Raw genomic sequence first — 20,955 nt, 5'->3', positions numbered from 1 at the left:
AGTTTTTAAGATCTGGAATGGGCTTGTTATGACAAAACTATATATGAAATTGTTCGCAGAATATGGAATTAATCTGAAAGCAGAGAAATTTGAAAAAGGGGTTTGAAAGTTTTTTTTGGATGGCAATGAAATGATGCCCCTCCAATAATACTGCCTCACCAACACCAATATCCTGAAGTAAAAACTTTTAGTAGAATTGAATCACTCTCTGCAATTTTAACTGTAATCACAAAACTAATAAAAAAAATTCTGACCTGACCGAGCCAGTGGAGCACCACCCCAGTGGTGCCCAGCAGTATTCTTAAGAAGGGTTAAAGACCGGCACAATGTGCCTGAAAGCACTGGTCTCCAGAGGGGGCAGGACTGTGTACTCTATAAAAGTGTGACGTAGATGCCAGGCAGTGAATTGGGGGAAGTCTGTGGCAGAGATGAGGCCTGTGCTCTCTTTGTGTCTGAACCTGGCCCTGGCCTGCGCCTCTGCTGCTCCTCAGACAGCCTGCCGACTACGGGAGCGCTTCAGTCTGAATGGGATGTACCGCAAGGGGGACGTGATTCTTGGGGGGCTGTTTGAGGTGCACTTCCTGACAGTGTTCCCTGACCTGTCTTTAACAGCCGAGCCAGACCAGCTGAGATGTGAGAGGTGAGTCACTCTGCTCCCAGACATCAGACAACCAGCAGGGATGCGATTCTTCAGTCTTTTCCATATTTTCAGACCCAAAAAAAAAAATGGAATAAAATTGAACCTGTTCTCTAAACCCCTTTCCAGTACCACATTTTACATTGCATTTAACACTTAGCACATTGCTCTGTTAACTCAATTATCTAAGTACAGTGTAACATGAATTTACTCATTGTTAGATGACTACATAAAAAAATTCTATACATAGGGGGATGGTTAGGGTTAACATGATAACAGTGTAGCTACACTGTGATAATGAAAAATGACAACATTTGTGACACTGTTTACATGTATATATTGCGGAGGAATCAGTGCACTATAATGTTAAGTGTTAACTTCATATTTTCTCCTTCATGACATGTTTACTCCTAAAATACCCATCCACAGTTTGATATTTCCAGAATACCTCATTTACCCAATTGGTGAAAGTGATTATTACGATGTGACCTTGTGTACCTAGATGTAAATACAAAGTTATGGATACTAGGACTGATAGCCCATGACATTCACATGACATTCACATGACATTCACATGACAAATCTGAACATCTCGAGCTAAATGTTTTGATATGAAATGGAAACAAAAAATAACAACGGAGTGAAATACTAATGTGTTTTGGGTCGTTATAGCATAGTAGAGGTATTCTAGACTTAGACCAAACAAAACGCTCAACCATTTCAAAAGATCATTTACTCGTGTATGAATTAAAATGTCAGTAGTGCTGAAAACTCTCTTCCAAGTGTGCTATGTGTCTATATATGCTCACCGAGCACTTTATTTGGTATTTATTAGACTTCTTTTGTTTTTTTTTTACTTTTTCTACTGCTCTAGCCTATCCACTTATCCACAGTTATGATGCATTGTGTGTTCTGAGATGCTCTTCTGCTATTATTTGTGTTTCTGTCACCTTCCTGTCAGCTTTGACCAGTCTGGCCATTCACCTCTGACGTCTCACATTAACAAGGTGTTTCTGTCTGCAGAACTGCTGTTCACTGGATTTTTGGTTTTGTTTGTTGCACCATTCTTTGCAAACTAGAGACAAGTGTGCGTGAAAATCCCAAGAGAACAGCAGTTTCTGAGATACTCAAACCACTCTGTCTGCCACCAACAATCAGTCCATGGTCAAAGTGACTTTGATCACATTTCTTCCTCATTCTCATCATGAATGTGTACATTAACTGAAGCTCCTGACCTGTATCTACATGATTGTATGAATTGCACTGCTGCCACACAATTGGCTGATTAGATAAATGCATGAATAAGTAGGTGTAATAAAGTAAAAAAGTGCTTGGTGAGGGTATATGTACATATAAATGTCATAGAATTGTGGTAAATGAGTTTAAAAAGTGTCAATATTTTCAGATATGTCTCATCAGCACACCCAGAACAAATCAACGCAATATAATAGTTATATGTGACCACATACTTTACACTACTACATACATCATGAATTTGTTTCTGTTTGTTTGTGAAATATCTGCATGAATCCTACATAATTAACAGTTTAATCCATTCATACAATTATTATATTTGAAAAAAAAATCTTCATCGTCCAGTTTCCACCTCTCCTATTTCAGGATTAGTTTTCGAGGGTTCCAAGCAGCGCAAACCATGGTCTTTGCAATTGAGGAAATCAACAGAAATCCCAACCTGCTGCCCAATATCACCCTGGGATTCCATCTCTATGATAACTGTGTGAAACTTGCCGTTGCGTTCCGTGCAGCCACAGCACTGGTCAGTGGTACAGAGGAGTCCTTCTCTAACATGCGATGCACAGGGTCACCCCCGGTTCTGGGCATCGTGGGTGATCCAACCTCCACCCACTCCATCGCCATCTCCAGTGTGCTGGGCCTATTCCGTGTTCCCATGGTACTGTAAGATGGAGGACCAATCCTGGTCCACAGTCCAGCTGCCCTTTTTAGCTCTCTGTTTCATACAGGAGGGTGGCTTTGAATTTAACCATAACGGCACTTTCTCATTACATTTGTGAATTCCAAAAGTAGCTGATGTATGACTGTCTAGACAATGTAATATCCATCTCATGAATGTGTGTGAAACTACATCTGTGTGAAATGAATGGGATTTTCCCCAAGAAATAAATTATAGTTCCCTTCAGAGTAAACTTCAAATGAACAGAGCAAAACTTTCCATTATCATTTTTCCATCCAAAGCAGAATTATAATACATGATGCCTCTCTGTGGTATAAGATCACATTTTTATTTATTAACACTCTTTTCATCCAATTCATTATTTAAAAAATAATTATAATGCAGTAAAACCAATAGTTTGATTCAAGCCACCATAATGCTTGAATCTGACATTTTAAGTTTTGATGCACAAGTTTAATTTCACCAGTGATAAATCTCTTCTAGTTCTTTCCAATAGTGCGCAACTGAAATCAATTGATAAATTAACTCAAGTAAGCTTGGTTTTGTTTTATTAAGGTAGTTCAGGACGAGTGAAGGCAGTCATAACAAAATATAAAATTTTACATGATGTGTAAACAGGAGCCCAGGAGGACTGACTCCTTTACAGCTTCGTTCTGCTTTGTATACAAGCGTACTATGGTAAAGGTGTATGCTATAAAATGGAGGTGTTTGAGGAGGTCTCTAAACTGTTGGTGCCTCAATATCTTTTGTCTTCCCCCAGGTGAGTTACTTTGCCACATGTGCCTGCCTGAGTGACAGGCAGCAGTATCCCTCCTTCTTCAGAACCATTCCCAGTGATGCCTTCCAGGTCAGAGCCATGGTGCAGATCCTGGAGCGCTACGGCTGGAAGTGGGTGGGCCTCCTGTTCAGCGATGATGATTATGGGGTGCACGCAGCTCAATCCTTTCACCAGGAGGTCAGCCGCTTTGGATGTGTGGCCTTCTCTGAGATGCTGCCCCATGACAATGACCAGGCCAAGATCCGGCAGATCGTAGGCATCATCCGCCGCTCCACAGCAAGGGTGGTGGTGGCATTCTCTCCGTCAGCATACCTATTGCCCCTCACTGAGGAGATAGCCCTACAGAACCTGACTGAGCGGCAGTGGATCGCTAGTGAGGCCTGGGCCACTTCAAGCGTCTTCCATACCAGCCAGCTGTTGCCATTTTTGGGCGGGGCCCTGGGCATCGCCATCCGTAGGGGAGATATCCCAGGGCTCCAGGACTTCCTACTTAGTCTCCGCCCTGACTTTGATCCTGGCAACAACATGGTGAGCATGTTCTGGGAGGAGATGTTCAGCTGTAAGTTCAAGGCAGACTCCCCGGACAAGGTGTGCACAGGACAAGAAAGTCTGGAGGGCACAGAGTCGGCATACAGTGACGTGTCATCACTCAGGCACTCCTACAATGTTTACAAAGCAGTTTATGCCCTGGCACATGCCCTGGATGATCTACTGGGGTGCAAGCCTGGGACAGGGCCCTTCCCAGGACATTCCTGTGTAGAACTACACACTCTGCAACCCTGGCAGGTGAGGTGGTCATTTTTAGTATGATGTACAGCACCACAAATCTGATAATTTACACCTCCTATAATGCCCCCATCTCCGTATCTGCATGTGACAGCATTCTGCTCATGTCTTTTTCTTTAAAAAAAACTCTCTTATATTTTTCTTATGAGTCCTCCTCTGTCTGCCCTCTGTATAGCTGGTGCCTTACCTGCAAAGGGTTAATTTTACCACCAGCTTCGGTGACCAAGTGTCCTTTGATAAAAATGGTGATGCCCTGGCCATCTACGATGTGATGAACTGGCAGAGGGCAGCAGACGGGACCATCAAGACTGTGACGGTCGGGGTGTTTGACGAATCTTCTCCTCCTGGACAGAAGCTCCTGCTGGAAGAAGAAAACATCTTCTGGAATTTCGAGTCCCATAATGCAAGCCCCTATCCCTCTTTACATACAAAAACGTCTGTTTAGGCAGCACATATTTGTACTTATGGTCACATAAACTGCATTTGGTTTCATATTAAGTCCATACAATAGTTGTGCATTTACTGATCAATAGAAATGTGCCATAAATGTAAAGAATGGTGCTATTCTTATAATGAAATTTTCCGCCAGCCCCCACACTCCATCTGCAGTGAGCCCTGCCCCCCAGGCACCAGGAGGGCGATAAGGAAGGGCGAGCCAGTCTGCTGCTTTGACTGCCTGCCCTGCGCAGATGGGGAGATCAGCAACCAGACAGGTCAGTCCACCCACACAGCAGAGAAGAAAATATTTCTCTGCTCTTACAAAATAGATTATTTCATTTACCAAAACTAACTTTAGACTAAAATCTAGTCTCAGTCTAATCATACATGGCCCTGGTGTAACTGCTGGATGTTTCTCTTTTGGAAATATATTTTCTGATATTAGAGTCTCACAACTCAGAACTAACTCACATCTGAGGCCTCTCTCAAACACTAGACACATGGATCTAGAGACCCCCTGCTTTTAGGCTGCAGGTGTGTTATTAGTTTCAACTCCTCTGTCACAGATTCCCGCGAGTGCTACAGGTGTCCAGTGGACTTTTGGTCAAACCAACTCCGTGACCACTGTGTGCCCAAGGAAATTGAGTTTCTCTCCTTCCAGGAACCCCTGGGGATCTCCCTAACGACCATCTCGGTGTTCGGGGCATGCATCTGTGCAGTTACCCTATCCGTGTTTGCCTGGCACAGGAACACACCGGTGGTGAAGGCCAACAACTCCGAGCTGAGCTTCCTGCTGCTGCTGTCACTCACACTTTGCTTCCTGTGCTCCTTGCTGTTCATTGGCCAGCCTCAACGGTGGACCTGCCAGCTTAGGCATGCCGCGTTCGGGATCAGTTTCGCCCTCAGCATCTCCTGCATCCTGGTTAAGACCATCGTGGTGGTGATGGCCTTCAGGGCTGCACGACCGGGCGGGAATGCGATGAAGTGGTTTGGCGTGCAGCAGCAGAGGGGCACTGTGCTGGCCTTCACTGTCATCCAGGCAGTCATCTGTGTGGTATGGCTGACGACTGCATCGCCTATGCCCTCCAAAAACACCCGCTCCCAGAAAGCTAAGATCATCTATGAGTGCGCAGTAGGGTCGATCGCCGGGTTCAGTGCCCTGCTTGGCTACATCGGTCTGCTGGCAGCCGTCAGCTTCCTGCTGGCCTTCCTGGCAAGGAATCTGCCTGACAATTTTAACGAGGCCAAGTTCATCACCTTCAGCATGCTCATCTTCTGTGCCGTCTGGATCGCCTTTGTCCCTGCCTACGTCAGCTCTCCAGGAAAGTATTCTGATGCAGTGGAGGTATTTGCCATCCTGGCCTCCAGTTTTGGGCTCCTGGGAGCAATATTTGCACCAAAATGCTTCATCATTCTGCTGCATCCAGAGAAAAACACCAAGAAGGCCTTGATGGGCAGAGAGCCCGCAAAGTAGTAACATAATTATATCAAAGTTATGTATTAAAGTTATTAATCTATTTGTTTTAAATGTGGCTGAAATTATGTAAATTCAATGCCATAAATTTATCTTAATGTAAAAAATACATATTTGTGAAGGATTTCAATTGTGAAAAATTGCTTTTATTTTTCTAAATGAAACATTCAATGTGATATGGTGAGTTTTACAGCTCAAATGATTAATTCTTTCCAACGTATCGTGGCTGTGGTAGGTGGAGGATCCTGAGCAGTGTGTATGAAGCCTTGTACAGTGTCACTAAAGTGGGTTGGTCCTTTCAGACCACATCTCTTTATATTGAACTAAATGCAGTTTCATACCTGCACATCCACATACTATTGCTCAATCAGCAAAAACATCCTCCCTACAGCCAAAAGATAATATTTCTCTTATTATATACACTGTTTGGAACTGATACACTGACTCGCATGTCCATGGACCAAAATAAATAAAATAAAATAAAAAACCACATATGCAGTTACAATATGGACATGCATAGACGCATTGCCATACATAACTTGCTTTTCATGTGAATGAAATACAGATTTACATATCACACATTTTTAGTTGCATTTTTAGAGGGAGCGCGCCACTCCAGCTTGACTACAGCTGTCTTGCGTTGCTCTCTCTTCAACAGCTCGTAGATATCTTTTGAAGCAAAATTCTAAGATCCCATCCTAAGGTCTAAAAGCTTATTCCTTATATATCTTTTTTGCATACAAAAGTTTACCTTTTTGATAAGAGATGTCCCCAATATTTCAAGCGGGAAGACATTTATCTCTTATGCAACTTGTTTTTTAATGATCATATTAATTATTTCTGTTTTTCCAATTGTCATTTTCTCATACCTCAAAGGAAATTTCCCCAATATTTTATTTCATGTGCCCCTCCGGTTTGGGAATTTCCACCATCTTAATATACGAGTGGAAAAACACTAGCTCATGTAATTTTTAATGAACCTATTCATCACTGGTATTTGTCTCCCTGTCATAATATCTCCTTGGACTCTCTCCAAACTTTGACTTCATACAAGCCAGAAGTTAGTGCCCTCCACCATCTCAACACACTCTTCAGGTGCCCCTCTCCGCGGCGCCTTAAGGGATCTACAAAGGACATCCAGCCAATAGCTGAGTGTAAATCATCCTCCAACTCTTCTATTCTTTCTAGTCCTTTGAATCTATCCGATAAATTATTTGTGCTATAATCAGGAAGGCCCTTAAAGCCTCTTAATATTCTTTCGGTATTGACATCCCTTCCATTTTCCTTGTTTTTTTTCCCTTTAGCCAGGCATTGTGCCCCTCCCCTGTAGGGTTGGGGTATTCTCAGTCAGAACTTTAACTTTGCTCCTTAAAACCCTAAATCTAAGTCCCCCGACTTCAGACTCCTCTACTGACAAGTATGGCTGCTCATTATCTGTGAACCACATATTTTTCTTCTTACGGGCGTTCTTACTACCACCTCGATGGCGTGTGCGAGGGGTGAACAATGCATTCCTTTCTAACCCATCCCCCGTCAATCTCTCATCAGGGGGGCCTAGGGCCGGGTCCTCGACACTACAGTAGCCATAAATGACTCAGACAAATCCACAACTTCACCTAGTTTACGAGCTTGAGCGCGCGTAAGGGTGCACACAGGAAACATTTGGCACCGACGAGTCGGGGGGAACAGATACGGGTGCAGCCGAAATGGGAACATTGACAACTTCAGGTGGAGGAAACACATTTCCTCCGGCCAAATCATTACCCAAAATAAATGACACCACTGATCGGAAACCGCGAACGCACGGCAACTTTAACGTATCCTGTCACAAGAGGCGAGTGCAAATGTACCATATGTAATGGCGCTCTAAGTACACTCATTTTAATGCCCCAAACCAACAAATCAGATTTACATGAGGTCTCGTTTGAAAATGGCAGGACACTATCCAACACAAACGAATGGTAGGCAGCTGTACCTTCATTTCTCTCAATTTCAGGCGTAGAGTCGGAGGATTTCTCAGGAGGAAACGCAGTTTTAATAAAACCCACACCCGCAGGAGCTTTATTAAAATTTGATTGTTTTTTTTTTTTTTTTAAGACTGGGGCAGACAGCAATCAAATGACCTGGCTCGTGACCATAGAAACACTCGCGGCTCTCACCAGTGATTTGTGATGCGCCTTTACGCACAAATATTGGCGATATTTACACTCAGGTATTTCACTCATGCCGCGGGATGCTGGCATAGAAAACACTTTCCTATGAGTTAAAATAAACTCATCGGCCAGAACTGCTGCATTGGTCACAGATGACACTTTTTGCTCATTTAAATAGACAACGATTCGCTCGGGCAAACAATTTTTAAATTCCTCCACCAGAATTAACACCCTCATCTCTGCCATAGTTTTCACATTGCATGACTGGCACCACTTATCATACAACATACTCTTATCGCGCACAAATTCCACATATGTCTGGTTGGCAGTTTTATCACTATTTCTGAATCTGACGGTAGGCTTCAGGAACAACTTCATAAGCCTGCAGCACAGTTTTTCAAAGTTTCGTAATCAAGACTCTGGTCAATTGACAGACTCGCACAAACCTCTTGGGCTTTTCCCACAAGTCTACACTGTAATAAAACTGACCAGAACTCCAGGGGCCACTTTAATGCAGCTGCTATGCGCTCAAAAGCGCCGAAATAGGAATCTACTTCAGACTCACGAAATGGAGGGACTAATGCTATATGCTTGCTAATATCAAACCCAGCAGTACTAGGAAAAATGCTTTGGCTACTAGATGTTGTGTTGGAGGTAATAGGTGCTCCTCTCTCAAGCTCCAGAGCCCTGATCCGGAGATACAGTGCCTGCACTTCAAGCTGTTTATTGGTAGTCTCCACCTCCTTTATTTGGAGAGTTATGCGGAGATCCTCGGTGGACATTTTACCTACTAGAGGATCAAAGGTCGGTTCAGGCTCCATACCAGCAGTGAACACGCCGGCAGCCTCCACCACTTTCCCATCCACTTCCGGTCTGGCTTTCTCCGCCTCCCTCGCAGCCGCAGCTAATGAAGGCAGCACACCTTTCTCCATCAGCTTCTCACACAAAGCATGCTTCAGTTCTCCTTCCCGGCACTGTATGACACATCAACCTCATAATATTTAGCCACATTCAGCAAATCTCCTTTCCCACATATATCAAGTTGTCCCCATGAAGGACTGGTCACAAAATTATCCAGTATAAACTCCATAATCCCCCAATTACTTCCCCATAGCCAAGGAAAAACTGCCAACCAGAAAAAAAAACTACTCAAACTTACAACAAAGCGCAAAAAAAAAAAAAAAAAAAAAAAACATTAGACGAGCCCCCAATTCATGTTATGCCCCAGTCTAGAGGCGTCTAAGACATAACATGCAAAAGGGACCCCCATCTTCCCCAAGTCCCAAGCAACCAGAAGGACAACTGAATGAATGTGAAAAAGAACCAATATTTAATTAGCTAGGATCAAAACTGATACAAATTGCATTAAATCTCAGGGTGAACTCAGGCCAACATAATAAACAAAACCAAACAAGATCAACAAAGATCAACAAACATAGCAGTTCACCCTTACCAATGCAGCAACCCAGAACAACAAACCTAATAACTATTTCAATGTGACCAGTTGGGGAGAGGAGGAAGATGAGAGTCACCTGAGCCCACCATCTTGGAAGCTTTTCTATCCCCCTTCCCTCTGGCACAGCCAATCACCCTCCAGCAGCACCAATCAGCTTGACAATTGGCAGCACCTGCTGCACTCCTAGGCACCGACAGCGAGGAAAGTATAAAAAACAAACAAACAGTCGTAACGGAGTGTTGTTGAATGAACATTGCTCATGTAATAATCACTCCTGGTGATTACAAGCAATGTAGTTATAGAACACTGACAAAACTGAATGTTTTGGAAAAAAAATAAAACTTTCCAAAAAACCACCTCTTCAAATGGTTAATGAACTTTGGAACTGATGTTATATCTGATGTAAAGAGCAGTTCACCCTTGTTAATAGGCAGAAAGACCAGCAGATACAAAGATTATATTATTTAGTAGATATGCAAACCACAACTGATTAAAATGATCCAAATACTATGGGGTCTGTGTCATCGCAGATCAGGCATATACAGAAATATAATTATATTTTACTTATATTATTCTTAAGTTATTTTAAAGTTTCATATATTGAACATATGCATGAAAACATAGGTGTTACAAAACACAGCATGAGGCCTGCCCATTAACTGAAGTTCCTGACCAGTATCTGCATGACTGTATGCATTGCACTGCTGCCACACAATTGGTTGATTAGACAATTACATTAATAAGTAGTTCCCAATAAAGTGCTCAGTGGGTGTACATTAAAAATGATACACTACTAACGTTAACCACGAGAGGGAGCCAGCTGCCTACGAAGTATGTTGATATAAATATTAAATGACTATAAATCGATACAGTACTGTGCAAAAGTTTTAGGCAGGTATGGAAAAAATGCTGTAAAATAAGAATGCTTTCAAAAATAGAAATGTTAATAGTTTATTTTGATCAATTAACCAGATGCTTGAACAGAAGAAGTGAATGAACAGAAAAATCTAAATCAAATCAATATTTGGTGTGGCCACCATTTGCCTTCAAAACAGCATCAATATACTTACGATACAAATTGATATACTTGCACACAGTTTTTGTAGGAACCTGGCAGGTCGGTTGTTCCAAACATCTTGGAAAACTAGCCACAGCTCTTCTGTGGATTTAGGCAGCCTCAAATGCTTTCGTCATGATGATGTTGCGATCAGGGCTCTGTGGGGGTCATACCATCACTTTCAAGACTCTTTGTTCTTCTTCACGCTGAAGATAGTTCTTAATGACTGGCTGTAGGTTTGGGGTCGTTGTCCTGCTGCAGAATAAATTTGAGGCCAATCAGATGCCTCCCTGATGGTCTTGCATGATGGATAAGTATCTGCCTGTACTTCTCAGCATTGAGGAGACCATTAATCCTGACCAAATTCCCAACTCTATTTGGAGAATTGCAGCCCCAAACCTGCAAGGAACCTCCAGCATGCTTCACTCTTGCCTGCAGACACTTTTTCTTGTACCACTCTCCAGGCCTTCGGCGAACAAACTGCCTTCTGCTACAGCCAAATATTTCACATTTTGAACCAGCTGCCATTTTTCTGCACCCAAGTTCCTGTGTTTTCATGCATAGTTGAGTAGCTTGGCCTTGTTTCCATGTCAGAAGTATGGCTTTTTGGCCGCAATTCTTCCATGAAGACCACTTCTGACCAGACCTCTCTGCACAGTAGATGAGTGTACCTGGGTCTCACTGGTTTCTGCCAAATCTAAGCTGATGGCACTGCAGGAGATCTTCCGATTGCGAAGGTAAATAAGCGTGATGTGTCTTTCATCTGCTGCACTAAGTTTCCTTGGCCGGCCACTGCGTCTACGGTCCTCAACATAGGTCCTGTTTCTGTGTGCTTCTTCAACAGAACTTGAACAGCACATCTGGAAACCCCTGTCTGTCTTGAAATCTCTGCCTGAGAGAGACCTTGCTGATGTAGTACAACTAGCTTGTGTCTGTGCTGAGTCCTGCCATGGTGTATGACCTCTGACATTAAGGTCTTCAGCAACCTGACCTTGGAAGCTTGGCTGTTCCTCACCCAGTTTTAACCCTCCTACACAGCTGTTTCTGTTTCAGTTAATGATTGTCTTTCAACCTACATGTTAAATTGCTGATCATTATATTTTACATTTTACATTTTAGTCATTTGGCAGACGCTTTTAATCCAAAGCGACTTACAAGTGCATAGGTTCTTCCACAAGTTAAAGCATCACATCCATAACTAGTAAAATACACATGAAGTGCTCATTAGCTCCTGTTTGGTATAATTGGTTAATCACACACCTGACAATATGCCTACAATCCCTGACTTTGTGCAAGTGTACCTAGAAAAATTGATGCCGGATTGAAGGCAAAGGGTGGTCACACCAAATATTGATTTGATTTAGATGTTTCTTCGGTCCACTCACTTTGCATTTTGTTCATTGATAAAAAAAAAAAATTCTTGAATTTTTGAAAGCATTCTTATTTTACAACATTTTTTCACACCTGCCTAAAACTTTTGCACAGTTCTGTACATATGCAAATAATAAATGTTTTCATCCACTGAACATGTTACTTGCTTGATATAGTGAAGCATTTCTTTGTGGCTTAGGATGCGGTATTTTATTACTTGGAAATAATACTAAGTGCATAGGGATTCCAATAGAATGACACTGCTGACTGGCTTCACGAATCGATACTGCAAGCTAAATACTAAATACTTTTAATGCAACATTATATGTTACATGTAAATCATCTTTCATTAATGTATGATGCCTATTTGATGTAATATTATTGATAATTTTGTTATTATTATTCAGCTTGGAGTAGCCTGCTTCAGGGGCATAACCTGGCGCCTTTTAATTTTATTCTCTGTCCTATTATGTGTCGTATTGGCTGAAATATCATCACATGTACTTTTCTATGTGTCGTATTGGCTGAATGAGCATCACCTGTGCCAAGTCGTCACAGGGCTTAAGAGAGCTACTGCTTTATTATTTTATGAATTGCCTATGGGTATTTATCCCCATAATACTGTAAAAATTTGGAATCCCAAAAATCTTTGTCCAAGCACACTGATCTGAAACAAGCTGGATTTTATGAAGTTGGAATGGCATGTCTAGCTTAAAAGTTGTAGCAGGAGTAGCATGTGGAAATCCATCTGGAAAGAGAATAATAGAAATAGGTATGCAACAGAACACAGATTGCAGCTCCAACCGGTCGGTCACTTGTTGAAAACGGGAACACACACAACTTCTAGCAAGAAAACAAAACACACAGCTCTGAGAAGGGGAAAAACCAGGGTGACAGCTCTCAACAGGAAAGATAGACTCACAAAACAGACCATCAGGCTCACAATTCTTGGGGGAAGAAAAAGCATCTTGGGCTCAGAGCAATTTACCAAATTTTCCAATCATTATTCAATGTAGTAATCGTCATGCTGACAAACATGATACATACACTCACTGAGCACTTTATTAGTTATGCCTATGTATGTACTTATTCATGCGATTATCTAATCAGCCAATCGTGTGGCAGCAGTGCAATGCATAAAATTATGCAGACACGGGTCAGAAACAGTTAACTCCATCACAATGGGGTAAAAATTGATCTCAGTGACTTTGACAGTGGATTGATTGTTGGTGCCATACAGGGTGGTTCAGTATCTCAGAAACTGCTCATCATGCACATGTGCTTCATGCACAACAGTCTCTAGTTTGCAGAGAATGGTGCGAAAAACAAAAAACATCCAGTGAGCAGTGGTTTTGCAGACAGAAGCGCTTTAATGAGAAAGGTTAGATGAGAATGGCCAGACTGATCAGAACTGACAGGAAGGTGACAGTAATGCAAATAACCACACATCACAACAATAGCATGCAAAAGAGCATCTCTGAACACACGACACGTCAAACCTCTAAGTGGTAGGCTACAGCAGCAGAAGACTTAATAAGTCAAAAAACGAGAACACAAGGCTGATGACACAGGGGCACCAAGGATCTACATTACATTACATTATTGGCATTCGGCAGATGCTCTTATCCAGAGCGACGAACAGTTGATTAGATTAAGCAGGAGACAATCCTCCCCTGGATCAATGCAGGGTTAAGGGCCTTGCTCAAGGGCCCAACAGCTGTGCGGATCTTATTGTGGCTACACCGGGATTAGAACCACCGACCTTCCGTGGCCCAGTCATTTACCTTAAGCACTACGCTACAGGCCGCCCACCGAGGATCTGTGCTGCTAGTCCAGCCTGAAGAGGTTTCTATTAATTCACAGAAGAAGTAACAGGACATAATTTCATACATGAAAAGTTATGTTTCATATCCAAGATTCAGAAAAAGAAGGCGGCTGACAGAGATAAATCAGTAGTCCTGCTTTGTGGAACAAGCACCAGGTCAGGTGTGGTTTGTAGGACAGGGATCATCAATTCACAGCCACAAATCTATATCCAGCACTGGTTTTCTTTTCTCCCATATAATTAGTGCTACTGATTAGCTAGAATGTCTTCACAACAGGGAGTCCCTGGTAAAGGGAGGGTGGAAATCCGGAAGTTCTCGGCCCTCAAGGACAGTGTGCCCATTCCAATCAACTCAACTTCCCTGTCTTCACTTCTTTTTCTTTTTCTTTCATCTTTTCCAAGCCACTCCCGATGGGTGGAGCTAGGGGCAAACAAAGTAAAAGAATAAGGGATTAGAATGAGCCCCTTGAGTTGATTATCCCTGGTATAGGGAGTAGCAGGACTGTCACCTGCTGCATGCGATTGCCATCTACAGGCTGCTTTGTGTATTGTACAAGACATCTCAGGAATGGACCTGCAGTTGAGGCTCTTTCCTCTGAACAGCACCAACAATAACACAAAAACACACATAACAGAGGAAGTCTACTTAAAATTCACCTAAATACAATTACACTGCAGCAACACTGATAAGTGAAGGTCAGTTTTTAAGATCTGAGTGCAATGGGCTTGTTATGACAAAACTATATATGAAATTGTTCACAGAAAATGGAATTAATCTGAAAGCAGAGAAATTTGAAAAAGGGGTTTGAAAGTTTTTGTCTGATGACAATGAACTTATGCCCCTCCAATAGTACTGCCTCACCAATAACAAAATCCTGAATTAAAATGTTAATCCTACATACTGAGATTACATGAGTCCATTGGGGTTGTGCTAATATTGTTGTTTACAGTTTGTAGTCAGTTTTGTGCAGTAAAATAGACAATATTTGACTTTTGTAGCACTGAAACACTCTGCCATTTTAACTGTAATCACAAAACTAATTTAAATAATTTGACTTGACCAATCCAGTGGAGTGCCACCCCAGAGGTGCCCAGCAGTATTCTTCAGAAGGGTTAAAGACTGAAATCACTGGTCTCCGGAGGGGGCAGGGCTGTGTACTCTATAAATGTGTGACATGGATGCCAGGCAGTGAATTGTCTGTGGCAGAATATCTGTGGCAGAGATGAGGCCTGTGCTCTCTTTGTCTCTGAACCTGGCCCTGGCCTGGGCCTCTGCTGCTCCTCAGACAGCCTGCCAACTCTGGGAGCGCTTCAGTCTGAATGGGATGTACCGCAAGGGGGACGTGGTTCTTGGAGGACTGTTTGTGGTGAACTTCCTGACAGTGTTCCCTGACCTGTCTTTCTTGTCTGAGCCAGACCAGCCAAAGTGTGAGAGGTGAGTCGCTCTACTCCCAAACATTAGACAACCAGCATGGATGTGATTCTTCCATCTTTTCCATATTTTCGAACCCAAATTGATGACCCATGTAAATCGTTTTCGGAGGGGGTATTTACATTACAATATACACTTTGTGTATTGAATTCACTCATTGTTGGATGTGTGATAATGAAAAATGACAATATTTGTTACAGTGTTTACACAGATATATTGCATAGGAATCAGAGCACTATCATGTTAAGTGTTAAATGTTAAATTATTATTTTCTCCTCCATGGCATTTTAGTGTATTTGTGTAATTACTAATATACCCATCCACAGCTTGATATTTCCAGTTCAAGTGTCTATGTATATATATTTGTACATGTCATAGAATTGTGGGAAATTACTGTCAATATTTTAACACAAATATTTATTTAAATATATTTGTGTATTAGGATATTTTATTTGGCTAGGTAAGCATTGTTTGGCTAGGTAAGCGGTTCATACATTGTTCATGCATTTGCATGCTGCGGTACTGCGATTTTTTATCACTAAAATAAAATTGTAAAAAAATTCTGATGATCAAATCTTATCTTCTTTGTGCAGGTAGCAGTTGAAATTGTACTTCCCTCTAGGGTCTTTCAGTGCACTTATCCCTGGTATGGGATATGTACTTTGTTGTACATCGCTCTGGATAAGAGCGTCTGCCAAATGCCATTAATGTAATGTTAATGTAATGTAAGATGAACAAACCTACGCAAAATATTGCACTGGCATTTTCTCAAAAAGTGCAGTTCTATGTGACCACATACTTCACACTAATACATTCATGTTATATTTGTTTCTGCTTGTTTATTAAACATCTGCATGACCACTGCAAAATTAACTGTTTACTTCACAAATAAAATTATTTGATTTTACATAATTGTGTCATAATTTAGATAATTTAAAGTAACAGACAAAAAAATTCTTCATCATCCAGTTTCCACGTCTCCTATTTCAGGCTTAATCTTCTAGGATTCCAGGCAGCGGCAACCATGGTCTTTGTGATTGAGGAAATCAATAAAAACCCCAACCTGCTGCCCAACATCCATCTCTATGACAACTGTTTGAAGCTTGGGATTGCATTCTGTGCAGCCATAGCACTGGTCAGTGGTACAGAGGAGTCCTTCTCTGACATGAGATGCACAGGGTCACCCCCGGTTCTGGGCATCGTGGGTGATCCAGGCTCCACCCCCCCCATTACCATCTCCAGTGTGCTGGGCCTGTTCCGTGTTCCCATGGTACAGTATGATGGAGAACCAATCCTAGTCTACAGTCCAGCTGCCCTTTTAGCTGTCTGAATCACACAGGAGGGGAGGAATTTAATATAATCATGATGGAACTTTGTCGTAAACTGTGCGTATGGCTGTGTGGCCTCTGCAATGTCTGTCTCATGAATATGTGTATTTGTGAAACTGTATTAGGGTGAAATGAATGGGATTTTCCCCAATAAAGAAACTACAGTTCCTTTCAGATTAAACTAAAACCCAAATCAACACAGCAAAACTTGTCTATCTCAATTTGCCATCCAATATAATGTAAATGGCCTGCCTGTGACCTTACTTTCATGTCTCTGGTCACTGTATAAGGGATAGATGCTTTAATGCTTCCTAGGATAAAGGTGTATGCTATACACCTTTGAGGAGGTCTCTAAACTGTTGGTGCCTCAATTTCTTTTGTCTTCCCCCAGGTGAGTTACTTTGCCACATGTTCCTGCCTGAGTGACAGGCAGCAGTATCCCTCCTTCTTCAGAACCATCCCCAGCGATGCCTTCCAGGTCAGAGCCATGGTGCAGATCCTGGAGCGATACGGCTGGAAGTGGGTGGGCCTGCTGTTCAGCGATGATGATCCTTTCACCATTAGTCCTCCTCTGTTTGGTGCTGGTGCCTTACCTGCAAAGTGTCCTTTGACAAAAATGGTGATGCTCTGGCCATCTACGATGTGATGAACTGGCAGAAGGCAGCAGGTGGGACCATCAGGACCGTGACGGTTGGGGTGTTTGATGAATCTGCTCCTCTTGAAGCTCCGACTGGAGGAAGAAAACATCTGGAATTTTGAATTTCATAAAGTAAACCCCTATCCCTCTTTTTTTATATATATACATTTATTTCAGATTTTTAAATTTTTCTCCCAATTTGGTAGCCAATTGTACCACATCTAAACCAATTAGTGTTAGCTGAGGGACACACCCCTGGGGGATACACCGCCCACACCCCGTCCCTCGGCAACCCGAAGGAGACTTTAACCTTCTTCAAGTCGTCTCGTCCCATGCTTGTGACCGTGATCCTGAGGTGCCTGGGGTGCTGTTGTGCATGGCGATCCGGTAACCCTGCCAAGTCCCTCCCTCTGGAGCAGTGAGCCAATTATACTGCTCCACGAGAGCCAGCCAAACATGGCTTTTGGCAGGACCGGGAATCAAACCCCGGTCCTCGGTGTGCAACAAACTGCAACCCTTAGCCTTTTGTGCCTTCGCGGCTCCAACCCCTACCCCTCTTTACATACGAAAACGGCTCTCCTCTGTATTTGGTTTCATATAAAGTCCATCCAATAGTTGTGCATGTGCTCATCAAGAGAACTGTGCTATAAATGTAAAGAATGGTGCTATTCTTATAATGAAAATTTCCACCAACCCCCACGTTCTGTCTGCAGTGAGCCCTGCCCCCGAGGCACCAGGAGGGCGATAAGGAAGGGTGAACCAGTCTGCTGCTTTGACTGCTTGCCCTGTGGGAGATCAGCAACCAGACAGGTCAGTGTATCCACATAGCAGAGAACAAAATATTTCTCTGCCCTTACAAAATGGATTAGATGTCCTGGTGATTTTGTTAGCCAAAACAGCCTCAGGACCGCAATCTGATCTAGTCTTTGTCTAAATCACATAGCCCGGATGTAACTGCTAGATGTTCTTTTGGAAATATATTTTCTTATATTAGAGTCTCACCACTCAGAACTAACTCATATCTGAGGCCTCTCTCGAACGCTAGACACATGGATCTAGAGACCCCCCTCCTCCCTGCTTTTAAGCTGCAGTCATGTTATTTATTTCCACTCCTCTGTCACAGATTCCCACGAGTGCTACAGGTGTCCAGTGGACTTTTGGTCAAACCAACTCTATGACCACTGTGTGCCCAAGGAAATTGAGTTTCTATCCTTCCAGGAACACCTGGGGATCTCCCTGACGACCATCTCGGTGTTGGGAGCTTGCATCTGTGCAGTTACCCTATCCGTGTTTGCCCGGCACAGGAACACACTGGTGGTGAAGGCCAACAACTCCGAGCTGAGATTCCTGCTGCTGCTGTCACTCACACTGTGCTTCCTGTGCTCCTTGCTGTTCATTGGCCAGCCTCAACGGTGGACCTGCCAGCTTAGGCATGCCGCGTTCGGGATCAGTTTTGCCCTCAGCATCGCCTGCATCCTGGTCAAGACCATCATGGTGGTGATGGCCTTCAAGGCTGCACAGCCTGGTGGGAATGCAATTAAGTGGTTTGGCATGAAGCAGCAGAGGGGCACTGTGCTGGCCTTCACTGTCATCCAGGCAGTCAGCTGTGTGGTATGGCTGACTGCTGCGTCACCGATTCCCTACAAAGACACCCACTCCCAGAACACCAAGATCATCTACGAGTGTGCAGTAGGGTCGATCGCCGGGTTTAGTGCCCTGCTTGGCTGCATCGGTCTACTGGCAGCCGTCAGCTTCCTTCTGGCCTTCCTAGCAAGGAATCTGCCATACAATTTTAATGAAGCCAAGTTCATCACCTTCAGCATGCTCATCTTCTGTGCTGTCTGGATCGCCTTTATCCCTGGCTATGTCAGCTCTCCAGGAAAGTACTCAGACGCAGTGGAGATATTTGCCATCCTGGCCTCCAGGGAGCAATATTTGCACCAAAATGCTTATCATACTGCTGCATCCAGAGAAAAACACCAAGAAGGCTTTGATGGGCAGAGAGTCTAAAGAAATAAATTATATCAAAGTTATCTATTATAGTTGAAAGTTAAATCTATTAATCTATTTGTTGTAAATATGGCTGAAATTATGTAAATTCAATGTCATGCATTTATCTTAATGTAACAAATAATTATTTATCATGGATTTTAATTACATTACATTACATTATTGGCATTTGGCAGACGCTCTTATCCAGAGCGACGTACAACAAAGTGCATACCCATAACCGGGGATAAGTTCGCTGAAAGACCCTAGAGGGAAGTACAATTTCAACTGCTACCTGTACAACAAAGATAAGGACGAGGGCCCCTTTTATTTTTTTTATTTTTTTTTGAGAACAAAGAAACAAACAAACAGAGCAAAAGTGACCAAAGTTAACTATCCAGACACTGCTTACCTAGCCAACTAAAAATACCGATACACAAAGCAAGTCACAGAGACAACAATTAAGGTTCACAGGGAGGTAGGGAGGGATGGGGAGAGGTGCTGCTTGAAGAGGTGTGTCTTCAGCTTGCGCTTGAAGGTGGGGAGAGATTCTACAGTTCTGACCTCAACGGGGAGTTCGTTCCACCACCGTGGAGCCAGAACAGACAGTAGTCGTGAGCGTGATGTGGAGGTTCGGAGAGGGGGAGGTGCCAAGCGGCCTGTGGAGGCTGAACGAAGAGGTCTGGCAGGGGTGTCGGGTCTGATGATTTTTTGTAGATAAGCTGGGGAAGACTTTAACTTAATCATGCAAAATTGCTTTTCTTGAGTGTAAAAGAAACATTTAGTGTGATATAGTGAGTTTAACAGCTCACCAACGTGTCTTGGCCATGGTAGGTGGAGGATCCTGAGCCGTGTGCATGAAACCTTGTATAGTGTCACTAAAGCACTTGTAAGTCGCTTTGGATTAAAAGCGTCTGCCAAATGACAAAAATGTAAATGTAAAATGTAAAGTCAGACCACATCTCTTCATGTTGAACTACATGCAGTTTAATACCTGCACATTCAGATACTGTTGCTCAATCAGTAAAAACATCAATAATATTTATCTTGTTAATATATACACTCACTCTGATACACTAACTTGCATGTACCTGGAGCAACAAATGAACACGTACACACACAAACGTACAAATATGCACTTATAGACATGCTAAAACACATGCATAGGTCTACTTTGCCAAGATTGCTACCAACTGCCTTTTGCTTCACCAAACTGAAGTCAAACCGAGTCATAGTGTAAACATGCAGAAAATCAGAACCCTTTAAGAGTACAATCAACTTCAAACAATCAATCAAACTAGCATACCACAATTGCAGCTAGAATACAAAAAATACCAATACCTATACAAGTAACAATATCTATACATAAGTGCCATTACAGTCTAAGGCTAATCATGGTGGTGAGTTGGGGAGGGAAAGGTGTATCCTGAAGAGATGGGTCTTCAGTCTGCGCTTGAAGGAGGTCAGAGACTCTGTCGTTCTGACATCCACCGGGAGGTCATTCCACCACCATGGGACCAGGACAGACAGCAGTCGTGAGCATGAGGTGCAGGTGTGGCGAGGAGGAGGCGCCAGATGGCACGAAGTGGCAGAACGGAGGGGTCTTGTGGGTGTATAAGTCTTGATAAGGGATTGAATATATACAGGGCCTGATCGTTTAA

The 20,955-nt window shown here is 42.9% G+C and overlaps 1 protein-coding gene, 1 long non-coding RNA gene and 1 pseudogene across 2 annotated transcripts; 2 read left to right on the top strand and 1 right to left on the bottom strand.

Annotated features, from left to right (window-relative positions):
• The first annotated feature begins 515 nt into the window (after window positions 1-515).
• On the top strand, window positions 516-6,046 carry LOC133107997 (extracellular calcium-sensing receptor-like). Its single transcript, XM_061217381.1, has 6 exons — window positions 516-640; window positions 2,258-2,549; window positions 3,331-4,134; window positions 4,310-4,537; window positions 4,724-4,847; window positions 5,139-6,046. The coding sequence occupies exons 1-6, from the start codon at window positions 531-533 to the stop codon at window positions 6,044-6,046; spliced, it is 2,466 nt and encodes an 821-aa protein (XP_061073365.1). The 5' UTR covers window positions 516-530.
• Window positions 3,111-9,720, bottom strand: LOC133107998 (uncharacterized). The gene is made up of 4 exons (XR_009704635.1): window positions 9,653-9,720; window positions 9,023-9,173; window positions 4,322-4,495; window positions 3,111-3,957 (listed from the first exon to the last, which is right to left on the bottom strand). It is a non-coding gene; the product is annotated as an uncharacterized LOC133107998 (long non-coding RNA).
• A 1,742-nt stretch (window positions 9,721-11,462) lies between these two features.
• LOC133107484 (extracellular calcium-sensing receptor-like) lies at window positions 11,463-19,352 on the top strand (annotated as a pseudogene).
• The last annotated feature ends 1,603 nt before the right edge of the window (window positions 19,353-20,955 follow it).

Source organism: Conger conger, chromosome 13 (genome assembly GCF_963514075.1).
Source record: "Conger conger chromosome 13, fConCon1.1, whole genome shotgun sequence".
NCBI lineage: Eukaryota > Metazoa > Chordata > Actinopteri > Anguilliformes > Congridae > Conger > Conger conger.
This window is presented reverse-complemented; position numbering and strand designations above follow the sequence as displayed.